Here is a 21211-nt window from a genome sequence, read left to right as displayed (position 1 = left end):
TATAGCAAGCAGCGCGTACGACTTTCTCAGCTTTGCTTTTAACGATCAGATTGCAAGTGTTTTAGCAGCCTTAATAGATAAGCAAAACAGGAGACCTAAATGTTTCAGAGAAGATAATATACAAATAGGTGATGAAACAAAGCTCATAGCATTGGGAGGTTGGTGAGCATAAGCGAGAAAATCAGTTTTGAAGGAGGAGACTTTTAGGCCGATTCCATTGAGATCAGAGCAAACTATGTCAGTTGCGTTTGAGAGATTTTTTTTAGATCGTCTGATATTGGGAAAATATCGTCTGCGTAATGGAGGTGGCTAGCATCAAAATGGGGCTCAATCAGTTATTGATGAATATGTTTCGTTAAGATTCCGGTGGTATTCTCGGAAATAGTTGGGCTGTGCACAGGGCTTTGCTTCGCACCTTTCTGAAAAGCGAAGGAGTTGCTAAGCTCTCTACCTAGCTGCACCCGTACAGACGCATTGTCATACCAATTCAACACGAAACTGCGAAGAAAAGGGCTTATTCCGCTTCTCAGCCGAGAAAGAATAGCCTGCGAATGTAGCATGGAGTCAAAGGCTTTTGAAGTGTCAATCACAAACGTATACAAATTGTTTTTCAGCATTTGATGGCAGTTAAAAATAGCCAAAAAGTAGCGCGTGCGTTTTCCATGTTTAAGCCCTCGCAGAATCTAAGCTGGTTGTTTCCATGGTCATGCCTTGTGTTGATTCCTTGGAATATCAGCTTTTTAAAAAAGCATACCGATAATGAAGCGCGCGGTAATTGCTTTATAAGATCCACAAATCTTTGGATTTTGCCTTTGTTCAGGATGCAGGTAACTAGACCTTCCCCAAATGCAGCAGAACATTTTACTGAGTAATACGAGCTCAGAATAATTGTCATAATTATTTTATAAGAAGTGGAATAGTGAATAGGAGGTGGCCAGTTTGTGCCATGTCGGATCCTTGGGATCTGTCAAGTTTTATTGGACGAATTTGGAAGGCTGCGGATGTGCCGCCGCTTTCCAAAGGCTGAATATATTTGGTTACTTAAACAGGGCACTAGAACTTTTAATTTCCGCTCCAATGAGCTATTTTCCGACCCTGTCGGACCATTGGTTTGATACATTCACCCCTGGGAAAAAACAACAAACAAATAAGCTGGCAAATAGAATGACTGTGATCTTTGTTCAGGCAAAACATACAAAATTACGCTTTTTTTTACATTGGAGCCCAAAACCTCTACAGTAGTGTTCTCTGATATGCTGGATGTGAGGGTGCGATTTTAATTAATGTTACTTTACTTTTTGGGGGTGTTTTCCCCCTTTTTTGGAAAGTATAAAATTTGCTCTGGTTCGTGGCCTTTGATGGGTACATTAAACTCAATGGATTTTATGTTTTTGGAGCCAGCAATAAAAGTTTCTTATTTTAGAGTTTCGGTTGCTAGTTGGCGGAGTCGCACCTTACTTACAGTTCGTTACCACAAACTCTTCAATTCAAAATCAAGCTTATGCCACCTAATGCAGTAAATTACATAATACAAGACAATGTGACTGTTGATCGTACCTGAGACTATTAGACACGATCCATGAAAAACATATCCTTAGGAACGCATAATAGTTAAACTTGTTTTACAGCTTTTAAAACTACAAACTGTCCCTTAAAGTTCTGCTGTCAACTCTGTTTGTTTTCGGGTTATCAGGGTTGGTAAGTTCGGTCTTAAGTAGAATGAAAACTTGAACCAGAGAAATTTGGGCGTTTGATTTCTTTCAAACGAACTTCAACGAACTCGTTTTTCGCAGTAGAAGGGAGGGAGTCATCTTCCCCCTCCTACATATTGACCCATCACCCCTCCTTCACAATAGCTGAGGCGCAATTATATCCTAGAATTTTCAGAAACGAATGCGCCACCGCGCGGCATTACTTTCGCTGCAACTGGGAAGCTCAATGTGTTTTTTTTTCTGAAATGTGTGCTTTTTTTAATCAAAATCGTAGTTTAGTGCCACAAAATGGCAAAAAAAACTCCATTTTCCCGTGGTATGATCCGTTTGGTCACTTAAAAGGGCATTTTTTTTTAAATTTCCGTTCGAATGATTCCTCTTCCAATCTTCTAGGACCACTGGTTCGATACGATCACTCCTGGGAAAAAATAAAAACAAAAAAAACGAAAAACAAACATTTAAACGCGCATCTGTGATCTCTCTTCTGGAAAAAAAAAAAAAATTCCACAGTTTTGCAGATGTGAGCTTGAGACCTCTACAGTAAGCTTCTCTGACATGCTGAATTTAATTGTTTTATTTTCATTAAGTTTTTTTTTGGCTTTTTAAAGGTGTTCTTCCCCTGTTTAGAAATCAGGTAATTTTTTTCAGGCTCATAGCTTTTGATGGGTAACATTAAATCTTATGAATCTGTGTATTTGGAGTCAGCATTAAGAGCCAATTCATTTATTAATTGCTATTAGAATTCCTTTTATAACGTCATTTCATAAAGATATCTGGCTTTCATTTCAAAATTCTCGAAATTTCATCTTATAATTATAAATTATTTTTCAGTTGAGTCTGCAAGTCAAGGGCGCCGGCAGAAAATTTTCCAGGGGTGGGGGAGGGCAGACGCCAAAATAGCAAGGGTGGTTGGGTGACAGGGAATATATCCCAGGATATTTTTTCGTAGGAATAAGTTTATTTTTAAATACTTTTAGGAACAAACTCAAATAAAAAAGGAATAAAATTGCATTTGAAATGAAACAAAATACAGTAAATTTTAAACGACAACGATTCCTGGCAAAAGGATCAATTTATTTAATGAATAATATATTTAAATATTATGCATTTAATATTAAAAGAAAAGCAAACTAAAACCAAAGTTACAGAACGATTTATTGCTTCTGTAGATTATAACAGATGTAGACTTGTTTTTATGCAATTTCCTACGCCTTAGAATAGTATACAGAATGAGTAGAGATATTCAAAAATCATCCTGCCTGCAAAGATACCACGTTTTGATTTTATAACGGCCATGTAAAATTTATCTCTTTCATAACAGGACAATTCCCCCTCGAACTTAAACCCCTTATATATTCAGACATTTAAAAAATATAATAGCGAAAAAAAAACTTACTATCCAGCTGTGAAATTGACCCTCTTTCTTTTTATTATCCTATTCAAATAAATAAAATGAACAGGTTCAAAAGAAATTTTGTCACTGGAGAATCTTATAAAATAATTAAATTAAAAAGTGACTTGGGCCAATATTCACCAAAACTAAAAATGGAATTCTCATGACAATTGCTGACAAATGCCGGCAGTATTGGCTTTCTATGCTGATTCTAAATATATAAAATTCTTTCAGTTTATTGTTACCCACCCAAAACTAAGAATCTGAGAAAATTGACCTGATTTTTGAAAAAAAAGTGAAACACCCCCCAAAAAGCAAGCGATCTTATTGACAATCCCTTTATTAGATATATCATATCAGAGAACCCTACCGTAGAGGTTTCAAGCTCCAATCTTCAAAATGTTGAGTTTCACATTTTTTTTTTCAGAAGAAACATCGTCGATGCATGTTTATTTGTTTTATTTTGTCCCAGGGGTGATTGTATCAAACAAAAGGTCAAAGATAATTGGGAGGGAGCTCATTCAAACCTAAATTTAAAGTTCTTTTTTAAGGACCATACAGGTTGGGCCAGGGGAAAGTCTTGTTTTCCACCATTTTAGGGCACCCAACTACGACTCAACCCCAAAGAGGACAAATTTGCAATCAATTTAAAATTCTGAGAAGCCAATTGAATTAAAAGTATCAATAACTACATTTTAGGCTTCCAAACTGCAAAAAAAATAATGTCACACGGTGGCAGTACTGGATTCAGCCAAGTTGATTCGCTTGATTTGTAATGTAATTAGGCTACGTTTTGTGATCTGTAATTGCGCATCATCTATAATGAGGGGGTGGGGGAGTCATTGTTTAGGTGGGGATAGGGCAGATTCCTAAAAAAAGTACATTTTAATGGACGAACTGCTTACTCTTCATGAGGCTTCAGATAACTGTTGAAAGAGGTAGGGGGGGGGGGAGTAGGAATTAATTAAAATGTTTCTTTATACAGCTAAAATATTACATTCCTAAATCTACTAACACAGAGGGGGAAAAGCAAGGCAGGCCATCATCAGTCCCGCCAGGAGATTTCTTTGGTGTGGCAAGTGCTGCTAGTAGCCTAGTTTTCAGCAATTTCAAATGGTAATATTTTTCTATTTATATAAAGTTCTTCAATGTATTTAAACAAATGTATGTAATGCATTTGTCGATAAGAAAATCCTATTGTAGAGGTTGCGAGATGATCAAAAGTCTTACAGAATTTTCATTCATACAGACAATAATACTTTTTTCATCCAACCAAAATTCTTTAGCAGTAATATTAACAAGGACATTTTACCAAAATTACTATTCATCACCAATTTTTTAAGTATATTCAAATTTCATCCAAAATTGACATTGCAAATTTAAACATATGACAGTACCAATCAACATGCAATTATTGATTTACACATTTTAAAAGCAACTAACCAGGGATTTAAGGGACCAGTACATCAAATTATATCTTGGTTAAGCCTTAGTATGAATTGGAAAACAATCAGAAATTGAATAAAAAAAATCGCTTTTCATCAGATAGCAAGGACAAGACTTGAAACCTATTTGAACAGATTATTCTTTATATGAAGGGGGCTGTCTCCTTCTTAGCTCTTTACTGTTTACTGTGAAGTTTGGTTTTTGTCCAAATTTTTAAAGAAAATATGCAGTTGAAAAAAAAGAAGATTTTTGAAAGCACTGAAAAACTTTTTTTTAAATGAACAAGGTGCTGAAATGACCCCCTAAGGTTTAAGGTTTTTAAGTTTTAAAATTTGCCCATTATTTATATATAATATTTGTTATTGGGAAGGGGGCATACATTCATAGGGCGGGGAGGGTAGGACAAACTTTCTAATGGGAGGATTTTGCACGGTGAGAATTTTCCATGGAGAGGGGAGTTTCCAAGGGGTGAACTTTTCAGGGGAAATTTTACGCTGGGTAAATTCGTCAGAACTCATATACGAAATTTCTTTATGTCTTGCTTTCTCTTTACCGATTCACTTTTTCGCGGGGAGATGTTAAAGGTAATTGTCCGGGGTAAATTTTCGGCAGGGTTGAATTTTCCAGTTGATATTTCAGTGCGGTAAGGAGATCTCTCCGCTCAGGTGGAGCCAAAATTCCTGGCGTTATTTAAAAAACGATCCGAAATTAAATAAAAAAAATATTTCAACTTAAAGCAAGGAGCAATATTAAAACTTAAAGCGAACAGAATTTATTACGTATATGAGGGGAGGGGGTTTTCCCCTCCTCAACACGCCGCTCTTTACCCTTAAGTTTAAATTTTGTCCAAATACTTTAAAACCGACTCCTGAAACGCAGGGGTCGTTTAATTAGAACAATAAGTAACTTTTTTTAAGGTGACGAAAAACTGTAGCGTAAAGAGCGAGGTATTAAGGAGGGGGCAACCCCCCTCATATACCTAATAATTTCTGTTTGTTTTAATTTTAAATGTTCCTCCTTACTTTCAGTTGAAAAAAACTTGTTTTTTTATTTAATGATGCTTAGATCCAAACATTTTTTTAAAGGCAATGGAAAAATATGTCAATTAAAGTAAAAGTACATAAAAATGAAAAAAGTAAGTAATTACAAAAAGGATACACAAAACAATAGCCTACTTACAAAAACTAAGATATAAGCTCCAAGCATTCAGTTCTGTTGAGCAATGCCGAAGCGTCGGACGGATATTTCTTAACAATATCGACAGTTTTGAACTTGGTTATCAAACACACAAAATATTTAATGCCTTTAGACTACTTAGTGTTTATAAAAAAAAAGAAGCATTATCAAAATAGTTTGTTCAAAGTAAAATATTAAAACTCAGATTAAGAGATTAAAATAGAAATTTGTAATTCAATATTTTTAATTTAATTCTGAATACCAAAAACCAATATATTTAACATTTTTATACTTCATAACTGTAGAAAATTAAGTCTTTTTCAATGTGACAACTTGATAAATACAATCACTTCTGGAAAAAAAATGATAATAAAACACGAAGAACGTATCCATTCACGGGCAAAATACAGAATTTCCCAGCATTCCGTTTAGGGGAAACATTTCTGATTATAGTGGCTTATATATCAGCTTAGGGGTTCATATATCAGCTCATGGGTACCCTTGCAACACAAGCAAAAGTTGACGGCATATTTTTACTGAGATTTTTCTGTATTAAATTGTTTTCTATAATTATCTGAACTTTCTTATGCAATAATAACTGCACTAATTACAAATAAACTAATACATATTTAATATCACAATAAAAAGCTGATTCTTTGATTGAATGCTATCAGTAGTTAGGCTCTTATACTTTTATTATTGACAAGTATTTACTCACCATTTATAACTATGAAGAATATGATTTTTTATCGTAGCTCCAACCAAATCATATAGAAAAAAATGTCTGTGGAAAACTGGAAAGGGGTCACTCGGTCACAAATTAGAACTTATATCTTTCCTTATTAAAGGTCAAAATCTATTGGAACGCAGCCAGCAATGGGGCAACACACATTTTTTCCATGGGTTTTTCCCTATTCTGCTCTCTTTCCTTTGTTTTTCATGTAATTAATTTATAGTCCTAAATTTCCAGGAGTGCCATGGCTCCTGCCCCTCCTTGACGGTGCCCATGCTGCATGTAAACTACTATTTTTAAAATGTTGCTGCTTAGAAAGTGTTTGCGAATAGAAACTTTCTTTAAAATTTCATTTTTAACATTTTGACTACTATGGGCCATGGTTTGCTCTTTACACAGATCAGCTAACAAAAACAATAAGGGTTCTGAATTTAATAAATTACCGCATCATCCTGAGTTATATTGTAGTATATAATAGTTTCTGAAACTACATGCATCGAATGAATTACTTGGAGATAGAATATCTTCAAGAGGGAAAAGCTGTCAACAAATTCCTAAAATAGAATTCACTGATGAGATATCAAGTCGTGTTTTAGGGAACTAAAAACTGTCAATTCTGCCAAGTATGATTTTCAGTATCAAAATTAACAAGGCATTGTGACGTTGAAATTCGATGAGGGGGAATTTAGTTTGTGCTTACTAGACATAGTGCATTCTCCTGTTAATTCCCCTGGGGTGATTGACTAGAACAACAAGCATTGGGAGATATAAAATATTTGAATATGCAGAATATACTAGAAGATATCTTTTTCCCTAATGCGGTTAAAAAATAGCCTGGAAAGTTATTGCGATGAATTTCTTTACCTTATTCATCCTGCTTTGTGCTTCAAGACTAAGTTCATCTATTAAAAAAAGGATAGTTCGTATACGAAACTATGAAAGCCCTTAAGCCTTAAGCCCTTAAGAAATATAAGTAAATAATTTTGGTCACGGTAAGTTCTGTGCTATAACCAACGTCATGAAAAAAATGAAATCTTTGGGCTTTTAGACAAGTGCTTGTAGCTCTGTGTAAGCTCATGATATGGCTACGATTCTAGAATTGTGGTAATATAATCTGTTGGTATGGAATCGGATAAAAATGTTCACTATGTTAAGCGTGAAAAAAGAAGTGACAGGATCATACATAAGAAGTAGCTCAAGGTAAGTTCTAGGTCAGGAACAGGATTCCTAGGAAGTGAAGAAAAAATCTGTCTGTTTAGAAATAAATAATTCGTCATGATTAAAATATAAAAACAAAAATAAAACATAAGAACTACAGTCTAGTCCATAAATAATTGACCCCAGGTTAACGTAAGCAATGGTTCACAGCTATGATTACAGTATTATAAAGCTAAATTCATAGTTCAATAATGATTTTAGCTCAATGGTAATGACATGGGGATGGCTGTGGTTAATGTTTCACTAAGAGAGACAGCTGTCGATCAATATTTAGACAAGAATAGCAGCTACGAGTAAGCTTACGGTCATGGCTGCTATTCTTGCAGCACAGAGAAGAACTATCAGCAAAAACAGTGATTCTTTTTATAAGTTTCACTTTGACTAGATAAGAATAACACCACTTCTCTTTATTACATTTTTTGTTTTTTCATTAAGCCATGCAGCACTGCCCCATGACGCTGCTATGTCTAAGCGAATAAAGGGTTGTCGATTCACTAATATATTTACCAAGCCCTTTCTTTCAAGCCATAGACTCTTCATAATTTACAATGCTGTGTCTTGAGAAAGTTTTCCTAATAGGGACAATCCAAAAGAATAAACTTCTTTGGAATATTAAATGTCCCCTATCTCCAGTACCACATTCTAGTTTTTCTGTCTTTCTCAGAACATCAGAAGATTTTAAGCTGTTTTTCAAGAAAAGTATTGCCATTAGGATACATGAGCTTGTCAAGTTATCAAGTTTCACTTTCAACAACTAGAACAACTTCCAGTTCCTCAGTTGATGGTTGTCCAAACAATGAATCTTCTGAAGTAGTCGTCTCTTTGATTTTTCTTTAAGTAAGATTTTTACATTACTTAGCAAATAGCCAATAGATCCGAGGACTTTGAGATATTCAAATTTTCAACTTCGATCTGATTTCTGGGAGGCCAATTTTAGTTCTAGTTTACAGTTTCAGCATATGACATAGCTAGTCATATAACCATACCCGTTCTGAATGAGCTTCAGGATGAATGAGCCTTTCAAGCTGTCCTGGTTTACTTTCAACAACTAGAATAACTTCCAGCTCCTCGGATGATGGTTGTCCGAAGAATAAACCTTCACAAAAAGTCGTCTCTTCGATTCTTCTTCAAAGGAGATTGTTACATGATTTAAAAAGAGCAAATAGCCAATTGACTCGAAGGAATTTGAGAGATTCAAATTTTCATTTTTGATCTGGTTTGTGGACACAACATAAAGGTAGGACAGTTTTAGTTCCAGCTGACAGTTTCAGCATTTGACATAGCTAGTCGTATTACCATAGACGTTGTGAATGAGGTTGAGGATCAATGAGCTTGTCAAGCTGGCCTGGTTTACTTTCAACAACTAGAATGACTTCCCGTTCCTCAGTTGATGGTTGTCCAAAGAATGAACCTTCAAAAGTAGTCATCTCTTCGATTCTTCTTCAAAAGAGATTTTTACATGACTTAGCAAAAGCAAATAGCCAATTGGTTGAGAGGACTTCGAGAGATTCAAATTTTCAACTTCGATCTGGTTTGTCGACAAAACATAAAGTAAGGTCAATTTTAGTTCTTTCTAACAGTCTCAGTATATGACATAGCTAGTCATATTACCATAGACGTTGTGATTGAGGTTGAGGATGAATGAGCTTGTCAAGCTAGCATGGTTTACTTTCAACAACTAGAATAACTTCCGGTTCCTCAGTTGATGGTTGTCCAAAGAATGAACCTTCAAAAGTAGTCTTCTCTTTGATTCTTCTTCAAAAGAAATTTTTACATGACTTTGCAAAAGCAAATAGCCAATTGGTTGACAGGACTTCGAGATATTTAAATTTTCAACTTCGATCTGGTTTGTGGACACAACATAAAGGAAGGTCAATTTTAGTTCTTGCTGACAGTTTCAGCATATAACATAGCTAGTCATATTACCATAGACGTTGTGATTGAGGTTGAGGATGATTGAGCTTTTCAAGCTGGCCTGGTTTACTTTCAACAACTAGAATAACTTCCAGTTTCTCGGTTGATGGTTGTACAAAGAATGAACCTTCAAAAGTAGTCGTCTCTTCGATTCTTCTTCAGAAGAGATTTTTACATGACTTAGCAAAAGCAAATAGCCAACTGGTTGAGAGGACTTCGAGATATTCAAATTTTCAACTTCGTTCTGGTTTGTGAACACAACATAAAGGAAGGTCAATTTTAGTTCTTGCTGACAGTTTCAGCATATGACATAGCTAGTCATATTACCATAGACGTTGTGATTGAGGTTGAGGATGAATAAGCTTGTCAAGCTGGCCTGGTTTACTTTCAACAACTAGAATAACTTCCGGTTCCTCAGTTGATGGTTGTCCAAAGAATAAACCTTTAAAAAGTAGTCGTCTCTTCGATTCTTCATCAAAAGAGATTTTTATATGACTTAGCAAAAGCAAATAGCCAATTGGTGGAGAGGACTACGAGAAATTCAAATTTTCAACTTCGATCTGCTTTGTGGACACAATATAAAGGAAGGTCAATTTTAGTTCTTGCTGACAGTTTCAGCATGTGACATAGCTAGTCATATTACCATAGATGTTGTGATTGAGGTTGAGGATGAATGAGCTTGTCAAGCTGGCCTGGTTTCCTTTCAACCACTAGAATAATTTCCGGTTCCTCAGTTGATGTTTGTCCAAAGAATGAACCTTCAGAAGTAGTCGTCTCTTCGATTCTTTTTCAAAAGAGATTTTTACATGACTTAGCAAAAGCAAATAGCCAATTGGTTGAGAGGACTTTGAGAGATTCAAATTTTAAAATTCGATCTGGTGCGAGGACACAACATAAAGGAAGGCTAATTTTAGTTCTAGTTGACATTTTTAGCATATGACATCGCTAGTCATATTACCATAGCCGTTTTGAATGAGCTTGACGATGAATGAGGTTGTCAAGCTGTTATGTTTCACATTCAAAGACTAGAATAACTTCCAGTTCCTCAGTTGATGGTTGTCCAAAGAATGAACCTTCTGAAGTAGTTGTCTCTTGAATTCTCCTTTAAAGAAGATTTTTTTTACCTTACTTAGTAAATAGCCAATTAGCTCTGAGGACTTTGAGAGATTCCAATTTTCAAGTTCGACCTGAATTATGGACAAAATAGCTATCTCACAATTTCGATTCGATGCGTTTGGAGAAAAGAAGGCGTCGGGGGGGGGGGACTAGTTTTCCTCCATCACTTTTTACTCTTAAAACGGAACTAGAACTTTCATTTTCAATCAAATGAGCCCCCTTTGAAGTTCATACGACCATCTCTTCCATAAAAACCTTATATACCCCCGAGGCATAACTTACAACCCTTGCCCTCCGGACTTTGAGAGATTCCAATTTTCAAGTTCGATCTGAATTATAGCTATCTCCAAAATAGCTATCTCACAATTTCGATTCGATGCGTTTGGTGAAAAGAAGGCGTCGGGGGGGGGGGACTAGTTTTCCTCCAATCACTTTTGAATCTTTAAAGGGAACTAGAACCTTACATTTCCAATCAAATGAGCCTCCTCTAAAATTTATACGACCACCCCTTCCATAAAAACCTTATATGCCCCCGGGGCATAACTTACGACCCTTGCCCTCCGGAATCAAGGGGTTGTGTCAACCCTGAAGGCCTCACTGTGTGACCTTTGGAATTTTTTCTAAACAAAATGGCTATCCCAAAGTTTTTATCGGATGCATTTAGGGAAAAGAGGTCGTGAGGGGGGAGGGGGATTATCACCCTCTAATCACTTTGTCACTTACAAACGGCACTAGAACTTTTGATTTCCAATCCAATGAGCCCCCTCCGAAGTTTTTACAACCATCCCTTTCATAAGAACCTTATATACCCTGGGGCACAACTTATAAAACCGTGTCCAGAGGTCTTTGGGGGGGGGTGGTCATCCTCAAGGAAAATGATTGCTGGACCTTTCGACTACGCTGAAAACAATGGCGATCTTAAAATTGCGATTGGATGTGTTTGAGGAAATGATAGGCGTGAGGGGGGGGTAGTTGCCCTCCAATCACTTTTGACTATTGAAAAGGCACTAGAACTATCAATTTATAATAGAGTGAGCCCCTTTCAAAGTTTCTACAACGACTCCTTCTATACGAAGTGACCACTTTAAAAAAAATATATATTGTGCCCACATCGCTCTTTACTTAGGCAGCGCTATTGCGTTGCCTATGAAAATTCAACAGTAACTTAAAACTTCAATAAACGACAAGCATCAAATCAGATATTTAATCATACCTGGTGCACGAATTTAGGATTAAAAAAAAAAGAAAAAAAAAAGCCTTGTTGATCTGGACAGATAGCCAGTGTAACAATAGTTTTAACCAGGCCTGTATTTCGAGTTCCTTCAAAGCATATTAATGTATTCCAAGTTAAATTTGGCTGCTGGGGATGAATACCAAATACTAGAAGAAGTAGATATGCCAAGCGTAGCTGCTACTCGTTTAGCAAAACCAAAAGTAAATTCACCGAAGGTATTTCTCTAAGAACCAAAATTGCTTACTCCTTGTCCAAACATTTCCCCTTAAATAATTTGCTGCTGAAGGTTTTTTATGTGAATATGCTCAAGCACAAAAACTAGATGTGATGGTAAGTAGTAAATTAACTTGACACAAGAATAAATTTTACAGGAGTTAGGTTTACGCCATTAATGTATATCACTCAAAGAATCTTGTTCATCACAACTATTTTTTATGGGAAATGTTTCCCTTTTTGTTTGGTCGGTCAATGTTTTCTGATATGATCTAGATTCTAGTGGATTGTTAGGTGTGAATTGGAGATGAGAATTTATATTGAATTAGTTAGAGTATTGTTTTTTTTATTCAATAAGTTTTATTCCTTCATTTTATATTTTCTTTAGCAATTCTTTTTTTGTGGCATGTTAATGCTTTTTCTTGATAATGCATTTTTGTTATGCTTAATGCTAATTAACAGAAATGGAAATCTATATAGCAATAAATGTTTAGCATTAAAATATATCCAGTGGAAAAGGATTAATGTTTTACTGATTTAGAATGTTCTTGGTTAAAGGATATTAAGTAATTGTGGCTTAAGTTTTAGATTTAATACTAGCGAAAACGTGAAAAATATGTCTTATAGAAGATTTTTCCTATGTGCGTCTTACATACATAGTAAAAACTTTCCTTTTATTGTTTTTTTTTTCAAAAACTTGATTTGATGGCCTGTCATACTTTTTTCGCTGAGTGGATTAACAAACTAATGCCCCGTTATGAAAAAAAAAAAATCAGCCACACCGCAAATGCTCCACAATCATCTCCACTCTATACGATGGATGCAAATGTATAATCCAAATAAATGAACTAGATATTGATACTTGTATACATACATAATATTTGAGCTAGATGTTGATACAGTTAATACATAGTACATGAGCTCGATACTCATGAGCTAGATATTTTTGGCTTATATGGATTTTTTTTTCTTATGAATATCCCACATAAAGAACGGTTAAGGGATTTGTATTTTTCTAGCCAATGGTTATGTACCTTGCTTGCTCTGTTTTTGGCATGAGTCCAACGGAGGCACTAATTGGAGCAACAATAAATTCTGCTGCAGCGTTGGGATATGAAAGGACTCATGGCTCACTAGAAGTTGGAAAAAACGGAGATTTTGTCGTCATTGACGCAACCAGGTAAAAAATAGTAATACAAAATAACATTCAATTGTGTTGTCAGGGAATGATTCAGACCCCACGGGGAAATAAAAATCCTAACCGACTCTTTAACTAGCAAAATGATGGTTCTACCGGATTTTTTTCGCCTTTGTGCCAATATTTGTGTCATATTTTGGTGCCATATAATAACAAAAATTACCATCGAAACCTCTCTTATTGCAGAAAATCTTTTCTATGTAACATAACAGATTGCATTCACCTGTTTAGAATCATAAAAAGAGAGATTCTGAGCATTATGAGCGGCCATGGGTGTAGGGAGGGAGGGGGAGGGAGGGGGAGGGGGGGTAGAAGCTGCCCCCTAGACCTTCAAATTTACATTAGATATGGCTGAAAAAGCAGATGGTTGGAAAAGCAGTTCATAAAAGGCCCTCCATTACACTATCGACTGCCCCCCCCCTAGACAATATGCTGCCTACGCCCATGTGAGCGGCCTCACTAAATTTTCCAGGGGAAGAAGCAAATGCTACCAAGAGCCCTGTTCTAAACCAGTTTAAAATGGTGATATTTCTCATTTTCCTATTACATACATAGTTTAACGTCTTGCTGTTTCCCAAGGCATTACCCTCTGCTGATGTATGTGGGAGACATCCCTATAAAAACAGATTTGTGATTCCCCCCGGACCAATATTGCAGACGTAGTCCAAAACTATTCCCGGGAGTCAAGGGGGATTATAAATTAATTTCTACCTTACCCCCAAACCTCCTTCTATATTTAGCTGGTAGAAAATTGAGGGTTAAATGCACACTTTCTGAGGCCTCAAGCACACTCTCCCACCTACACAAAGATCCATCAGAACTCCTCCATAATGGCCAACGGATAATTGTACAACACTGTACGTATCTTATCAAGCCTCAAAATAGTACACGTAGTTAAATGAAGCTTTAAATGAAACATCTATATTAACTGTTTATTTCTTATAGACCATGTGCATCTTTAGGAATGAATGTATACCGTATTACGGAATAATAGTCTCTGAGACTAGAAGGCTTTCCATTTAGTTCTTAGATAGTTTGAATCGATTGATTATCTTAGAATTTTCGCTCTATGTGCCATATGGGCCAAAGTTGTCGTTTTACGTCACAAAATGGCAGAAAAAGCCACTTTGCTGTGGGACAATCTTTTTGGATCGTACCACCTTAAAGTCTACTAACTTAAGAGGGTCGGTAGAACTTTCAATTTCATTGATAATGAGCCTTCTCTCGATGTTCTAGGATTTTTGGCTTGGCGCGATCATTCCTAAGGAAAAAACAACAAGCAAACAAACAAATAAACACACACCCGTGATCTTATGTGTATCTAGGAGAAACTACAAAATTTTACATCTTTGTAGACAGGGACTTTAAATCTCGACAATGGAATTATCTGATACCCTGAATTCAATGGTTTAACTTTCACCGACAATCACTCGCCTTTTAGGGGGTGTATTCCCCCTTTTTGAAAATGGGGCAGTATTTCCAGGCTTGAAACCTCTGGTTGGATGCTTTGAACGAATATTATAGTTTTGGAATCACCATAAAAAAGTTAATTATTCTGTTGTGTTTTGTTACCAAAATTGCTTTTTTAGGGTTTTGTTTATTATTAGCACCAGTTGTGCCGTACTTACGGTTCATTACAGTGAACTGTTTAACAGTTAAAAATAATATAAAACTATACATTTTTTGTCTAAATGTTGGTAAAAACAAAGTTTGTGGTAACATTTGCTCCTCCTTCCCTCAAGGGAAATTGCCTTATGGTACTCATGAGTAGAATGCTAATAATGAATTTGCGTACGCCCCTAGGAATCTCTATGTTATTTGCGTACGCCCCTAGGAATTAGGTCAACCAGACAGGTTTCTGGTGGGTATAGTTTGGTTTGGTGGGTATAATTTGGTTTGGTGGGTATAATCTGGTTTTGTGGGTATAATCTGGTTTGGTGGGTACAGTCTGGTTGGGTGGGTATAATCTGGTTTGATGGGTATAGTCTGGTTTGGTGGGTATAGTCTAGTTTGGTTTTTCAAAGAGAGTGAGTATGTTATTTGCTTGCGTGTATAGGAATTCCCATGTTATTTGCCTGCATGTATAGGAATTCCCATGTTATTTGCTTGCATGTATAGGAATTCCCTTGTTATTTGCTTTCGTGTATAGGAATTCCCATCTTATTTGCTTTAGTGTATAGGAAATCACATGTACTTTTATTTCGTTTATAGGAATTACCATTTTATTTGATTGCGTGTATAGGAATTTCCTTGTTATTTGCTTGCATGTATAGGAATTCCCATGTTATTTGCTTGCCTGTAAAGGAATTCCCATGTTATTTGCTTGCATGTATAGGAATTCCCATGTTATGTGCTTGCGTGTATAGGAATTCCCAAGTTATTTGCTTGCGTATATAAGAATTAACTAGATATTTGATTCCATGTATATGAAACAACATTTGATGAGATTCCGGGTATATGAATTGCCATTTTATTTGCTTTTGTGTATATGTGGTCCCTTGTTATTTGCTTGCTTGTATAGGAATTCCCACGTTTTTTGCTTGCGTGTATAGGAATTCCCATGTTATTTGCTTGCTTGTATAGTAATTCCCATGTTATTTGCGTGCGGGTATAGGAATTCCTTTGTTATTTGCTTGCATGTCTAGCAATTCCCATGTTATTTGCGTGAGTGGATAGGAATTCCCATCTTATTTGCTTGCGTGTATAGGAATATCTATGTTATTTGGTTGCGTCTATCTGAATTCCCAGGTTAATTTATTGCGGGTATAGGAATTCCCCTGTTATTTTCTTGCGTATATAGGAATTCACATGTTATTTTATTGCGAGGATAGGAATTCCACTGCTATTTGCTTGAGTTTATAGGAATTCCCATGTTATTTGCTTGCGTGTATAGGACTTCCCATGTTATTTGCTTGCATGTCTTGGAATTCCCCTGTTATTTGCTTGCGTGTATAGGAACTCCCATGTTATTTGCTTGCGTGTATAGGAATTCTCACGTTATTTTGCTTGCGTGTATAGGAATTCCCATGTTATTTGCTTGCGTGTATAGGAATTACAATGTTGTTTGCTTGTGTGTATTGGAATTCCCACGTTATTTGCTTTTGTGTATAGGAATTCCCATGTTATTTGGTTGCATGTAGAGGAATTTCTATGCTATTTTAAGGGCTTATGTTCCCTCCCATACTATTATAAGAGTTTATGTCCCCTTCCTATGCTATTCCAAGAGCTTATGTTCCTTCCTATGCTATTATAAGGGATTTTCCGTGTGGTTTTTCTTTACTTGGTACCCATTAAAAACGAAATTTTTGTGTTAAATAAGTAGTTTTTATATCTTTTAAAAGAGCTTTACGGGGTTTTAGAGACTCGATTGCCTGATTCCGTGTGGTTTTTCTTTACTTGGTGCCCATTAAAAACACAATTTTTGTGTTAAATAAGTAGTTCTTGTATCTTTTAGAAGAGTTTTACGGGGTTTGAGACACTCTGTTGCCTGATTCCGTTTGATTTTTCTTTACTTAGTGCTCATTAAAAACGAAATTTTTGTGTTAAATAAGTAGTTCTTGTATCTTTTAAAAGAGCTTTACGGGGTTTGAGAGACTCGGTTGTCTGATTCCGTGTGGTTTTTCTTTACTTGGTGCACATTAAAAACGAAATTTTTGTGTTAAATAATTAGTTTTTGTATCTTTTAAAAGAGCTTTAAGGGGTTTGAGAGACTCAGTTGACTGATTCCGTGTGGTTTTTATTTAATTAGTGCTCATTAAAAACAAATTTTTTGTGTTAAATAAGTAGTTTTTGTATCTTTTAAAATAGCTTTAAGGGGTTTGAGAGACTCAGTTGCTTGTTTCTGTGTGGTTTTTCTTTACTTAGTGCTCATTAAAAATGAATTTTTTGTGTTAAATAAGTAGTTCTTGTATCTTTTAAAAGAGCTTTAAGGGGTTTGAGAGACTCTGTTGCCTGATTCCGTGTGGTTTTTCTTTACTTGTTGCCCATTAAAAACAGAATTTTAGTAACACATTCTACACTGTGAGCAGTGTAAAAACAAATCCTCTTGATATTATTTGAAGAAATAATTACATAAATTTTTTTTGTACGTATCTTAAAATGATAAAATATGCTTACGGCTCTAACAATTGTGCTCTATGATTGGTCAGAGACACGATGTGGCTTTCCCACTGGTATTCTATGTCCGGTTATCAACACTACCTAGTCTATTGCGTGTAATAAATCAGTATTTTTTACGCAGTGGAACAATAAACAAATAAGTCATATCTTAAAAAAAGTGAAGATGGAGCATTTTAATAAAGTGTGTTCACATAACAAGGTTATTGTAGCATTGAATGCCAACAAGGAGAAGTATTTAAACTATGAAACAAGTACAAGTGGTAGCACTATTGGAAATGTATGAATGCATTGTCATGACAGTAAGGAATTAAATTTTTTTGGAAAACCGAAAAAATTCAACTCTTATGTTGGTGGATATGTGAGATTGAGATCTCAAGAGATGATTTCGCTCAAAGAGCATGTCAACATAAAAATACTCGTTGATGATATAGGAAAATTCCTTGCTACTGTTTCAGGTAACACATTACCTACTGATACATCCAATCATCAGCTTTCGGGTATTAGTATTCAACGGAAGGTCAAAAAAAGAAAGGCCTACTCTTCTACTAATATCGTAATTCATATCTTTTCTACGTGCCGAAACTGTTACCTGTGTAAAAATAATGTGATAATGAACTGTGAAATTACCAGAAAAATAAAAAGGGCATTGGCAAAAAATATCACTATGGAATATCAGCATGAATCGATGAAAAACAAAGCACCAGCAAACGTTACTGCCATTGATCAAACAGTCAATGAATAAAATAATATCAAAGACGAAAAGCATATTGAGCCTGTTGATGAGACACCAGTAAAAACTGTGTATGACTCAAAATGGAATAATGATTATTCTACTGATTACGAACTAAGAAAAGACAATAGCTACAATATCAAGAGGGAACATGGTGAACTACTTTATAGAACAGATTCAAAATGTTCAAAGTTAATCATTGATATTAATAATGTATCATAATATATTTTTCTATTAATATTCTACATAGCATTATTTCATTAAAAATATTACATTGTTATGTGTTCATTGTTTTTAGAGTAATCTAAGCTAGCATATCAAACGTTTAGAATCTCTATTAAAACATTGGAGATGTAAGAAAAGGAATTTGCATGCATCTATTGTAAGACACATGGGATAACATTGACAAAATCTAGGTATCAGAATGAATAAATACATTATCAACATCCTTAATCGGATATGTCGGATAAAATTGATAAAATATAAGTGAGAGTGAATAATTTTTTTTATCCACATCTTTTGTCAGATACATCAAATAAAATTGTCAAAATCTAAATTTCAGAATAAATAAATGCTTTAACAACATCCTTTATCGGATATGTCGGATAAAATTAACATAATCTAAGCATCAGACTGACTAAATCCTATATCAAAATCCTTTCCTCAAATATATAGGATAAAATTGACAAATTCTTAATAGAATGAATAATTTTTTTTTTATAAACAACCTTTGGCAGATACATCGGATAAAATTGACAAAATCTAAATTTCAGAATGAATAAATTCATTATCAACATATTTTTGTCGGATATGTCGGATAAAATTGACAAAATCTAAGTATCAGTGTGAATATTTTTTTTAACAACATCCTTTGCCAGATACATCGAATAAAATTGATAAAATATAAGTGCCAGAGTGAATAATTTTTTTTACTATCAACATCCTTTGTCAAATACATCAAATAAAATTGACAAAATCTAAATTTCAGAATAAATAAATGCTTTAACAACATCCTTTATCGGATATGTCGGATAAAATTGACAAAATCTAAGTGTCAGAGTGAATAAATTCTATATCAACATCCTTTTCTCGGATACATAGGATAATATTGACAAAATCTGAATTTCAGAATGAATAAATTCATTATCAACATCCTTTGTCAGATATATTGGATAAAATTAACAAAATCTAAATTTCAGAATGAATAAATGCTATAACAATATCCTTAATCGGATATGTCGGATAAAATTGACAAAATCTAAGTATCAAAGTGACTAAATTCTATATCAACATCCTTTTCTCAGACACATAGGATAAAATTGACAAATTCTAAGTGTCAGTGTGAATACATTTTGTTTAATCAACATCCTTTGTCAGATACATCAAATAAAATTGACAAAATCTAAATTTCAGAGTGAATAAATTCATTATCAACATCCTTTATCGTATATGTCGGATAAGATCGACAAAATATAAGTGTCAGAGTGAATAATTTTTTTTTTATCAACATCCTTTGTCAGATACATCAAATAAAATTGACAAAATCTAAATTTCAGAATGAATAAATGCTTTAACAACATCCTTTATCGGATATGACGGATAAAATTGACAAATTCTAAGTATCAGAGTGACTAAAATCTATATCAACATCCTTTTCTCAGATACATAGGATAAAATTGACAAATTCTAAGTGTTAGAGTCAATACATTTTTTCTATCTACATCTTTTGGCAGATACATCGGAGAAAATTGACAAAATCTAAATTTCAGAATGAATAAATTCATTATCAACATCCTTTGTTTGATATGTTAGATAAAATTGACAAAATTTAAATTTTAGAATGAGTATATTTTTTAACAACATCCTATTTCGGATGTGTCGGATAAAATTGAAAATATCAAACTGTCAGAGTGAATAAATTTTTTTTTATCAACATCCTTTGGCAGATACATCGGATATAATTGACAAAATCTAAATTTCAGAATGAATAAATTCATTACCAACATCCTTTGTCGGATATGTCGGATAAAATTGACAAAATCTAAATTTCAGAATGAATAAATGTTATAACAATATCCTTTGCCAGATAGATCTAATAAAATTGATAAAATATAAGTGCCAGATTTAATAATTTTTTTTTATTATCAACATCCTTTGTCAGATACATCAAATAAAATTGACAAAATCTAAATTTCAATATAAATAAATGCTTTAACAACATCCTGTATCGGATATGTCGGATAAAATAGACAAAATCTAAGTGACAGAGTGAATAATTTTTTTTATCAACATCCTTTTCTCGGATACTTATCGGATATGTCGGATAAAATTGACAAAATCTAAGTATCAAAGTGACTAAATTCTATATCAACATCCTTTTCTCAGATACATAGGATAAAATTGAATAATTCTAAGTGTTAGAGTGAATAATTTTTTTTATCAACATCCTTTGGCAGATACATCGGATAAAATTGACAAAATTTAAATTTCAGAATGAATAAATTCATTATCAACATCCTTTGTCAGATATGTCAGATAAAATTGACAAAGTCTAAGTATCAGAGTGAATTTTTTTTTTAACAACATCCTTGGCCAGATACATTGAATAAAATTGATAAAATATAAGTGCCAGAGTAAATAATTTTTTTTATCAACATCCTTTGTCAGATACATCAAATAAAATTGAAAAAATCTAAATTTCAGAATAAATAAATGCTTTAACAACATCCTTTATCGGATGTCTGATAAAATTGACAAAATCTAAGTATCAGAGTGACCATATTCTATATCAACAACCTTTTCTCGGATACATAAAATAAAATTGACAAAATATAAGTGTTATAGGGAATAAATTTTTTTTTATCAACATCCTTTTATTGGATACGTAGGAGAAAATTGACGAAATCTGAATCCCAGAATGAATAAATTAATTATCAACATCATTAGTCAGACAAGCCAGATAAAATTGACAATATCTAAATTTCGGAATGAAAAAAGGCTATAACAATA

General features: G+C 34.3%; 1 protein-coding gene across 1 annotated transcript in view; it reads left to right on the top strand.

Moving 5' to 3' along the window:
• LOC148956205 (putative imidazolonepropionase) overlaps positions 1-21211 on the top strand; it is a 124113-nt gene that overhangs the window by 89423 nt on the left and 13479 nt on the right. Inside the window, exon 8 of the mRNA XM_089094495.1 lies at positions 13175-13335. Coding sequence (XP_088950621.1) covers positions 13175-13335 — 161 coding nt within the window. The remainder of the gene's footprint in view (positions 1-13174; positions 13336-21211) is intronic.

This window comes from Artemia sp. Qi Xiang Cuo, chromosome 1 (assembly GCF_049724085.1).
Source record: "Artemia sp. Qi Xiang Cuo chromosome 1, ASM4972408v1, whole genome shotgun sequence".
Taxonomy (NCBI): Eukaryota; Metazoa; Arthropoda; class Branchiopoda; order Anostraca; family Artemiidae; genus Artemia; species Artemia sp. Qi Xiang Cuo.
Note: the sequence above shows the minus strand (reverse complement) of the source record. Positions and strands in the feature narration are given on the sequence as shown.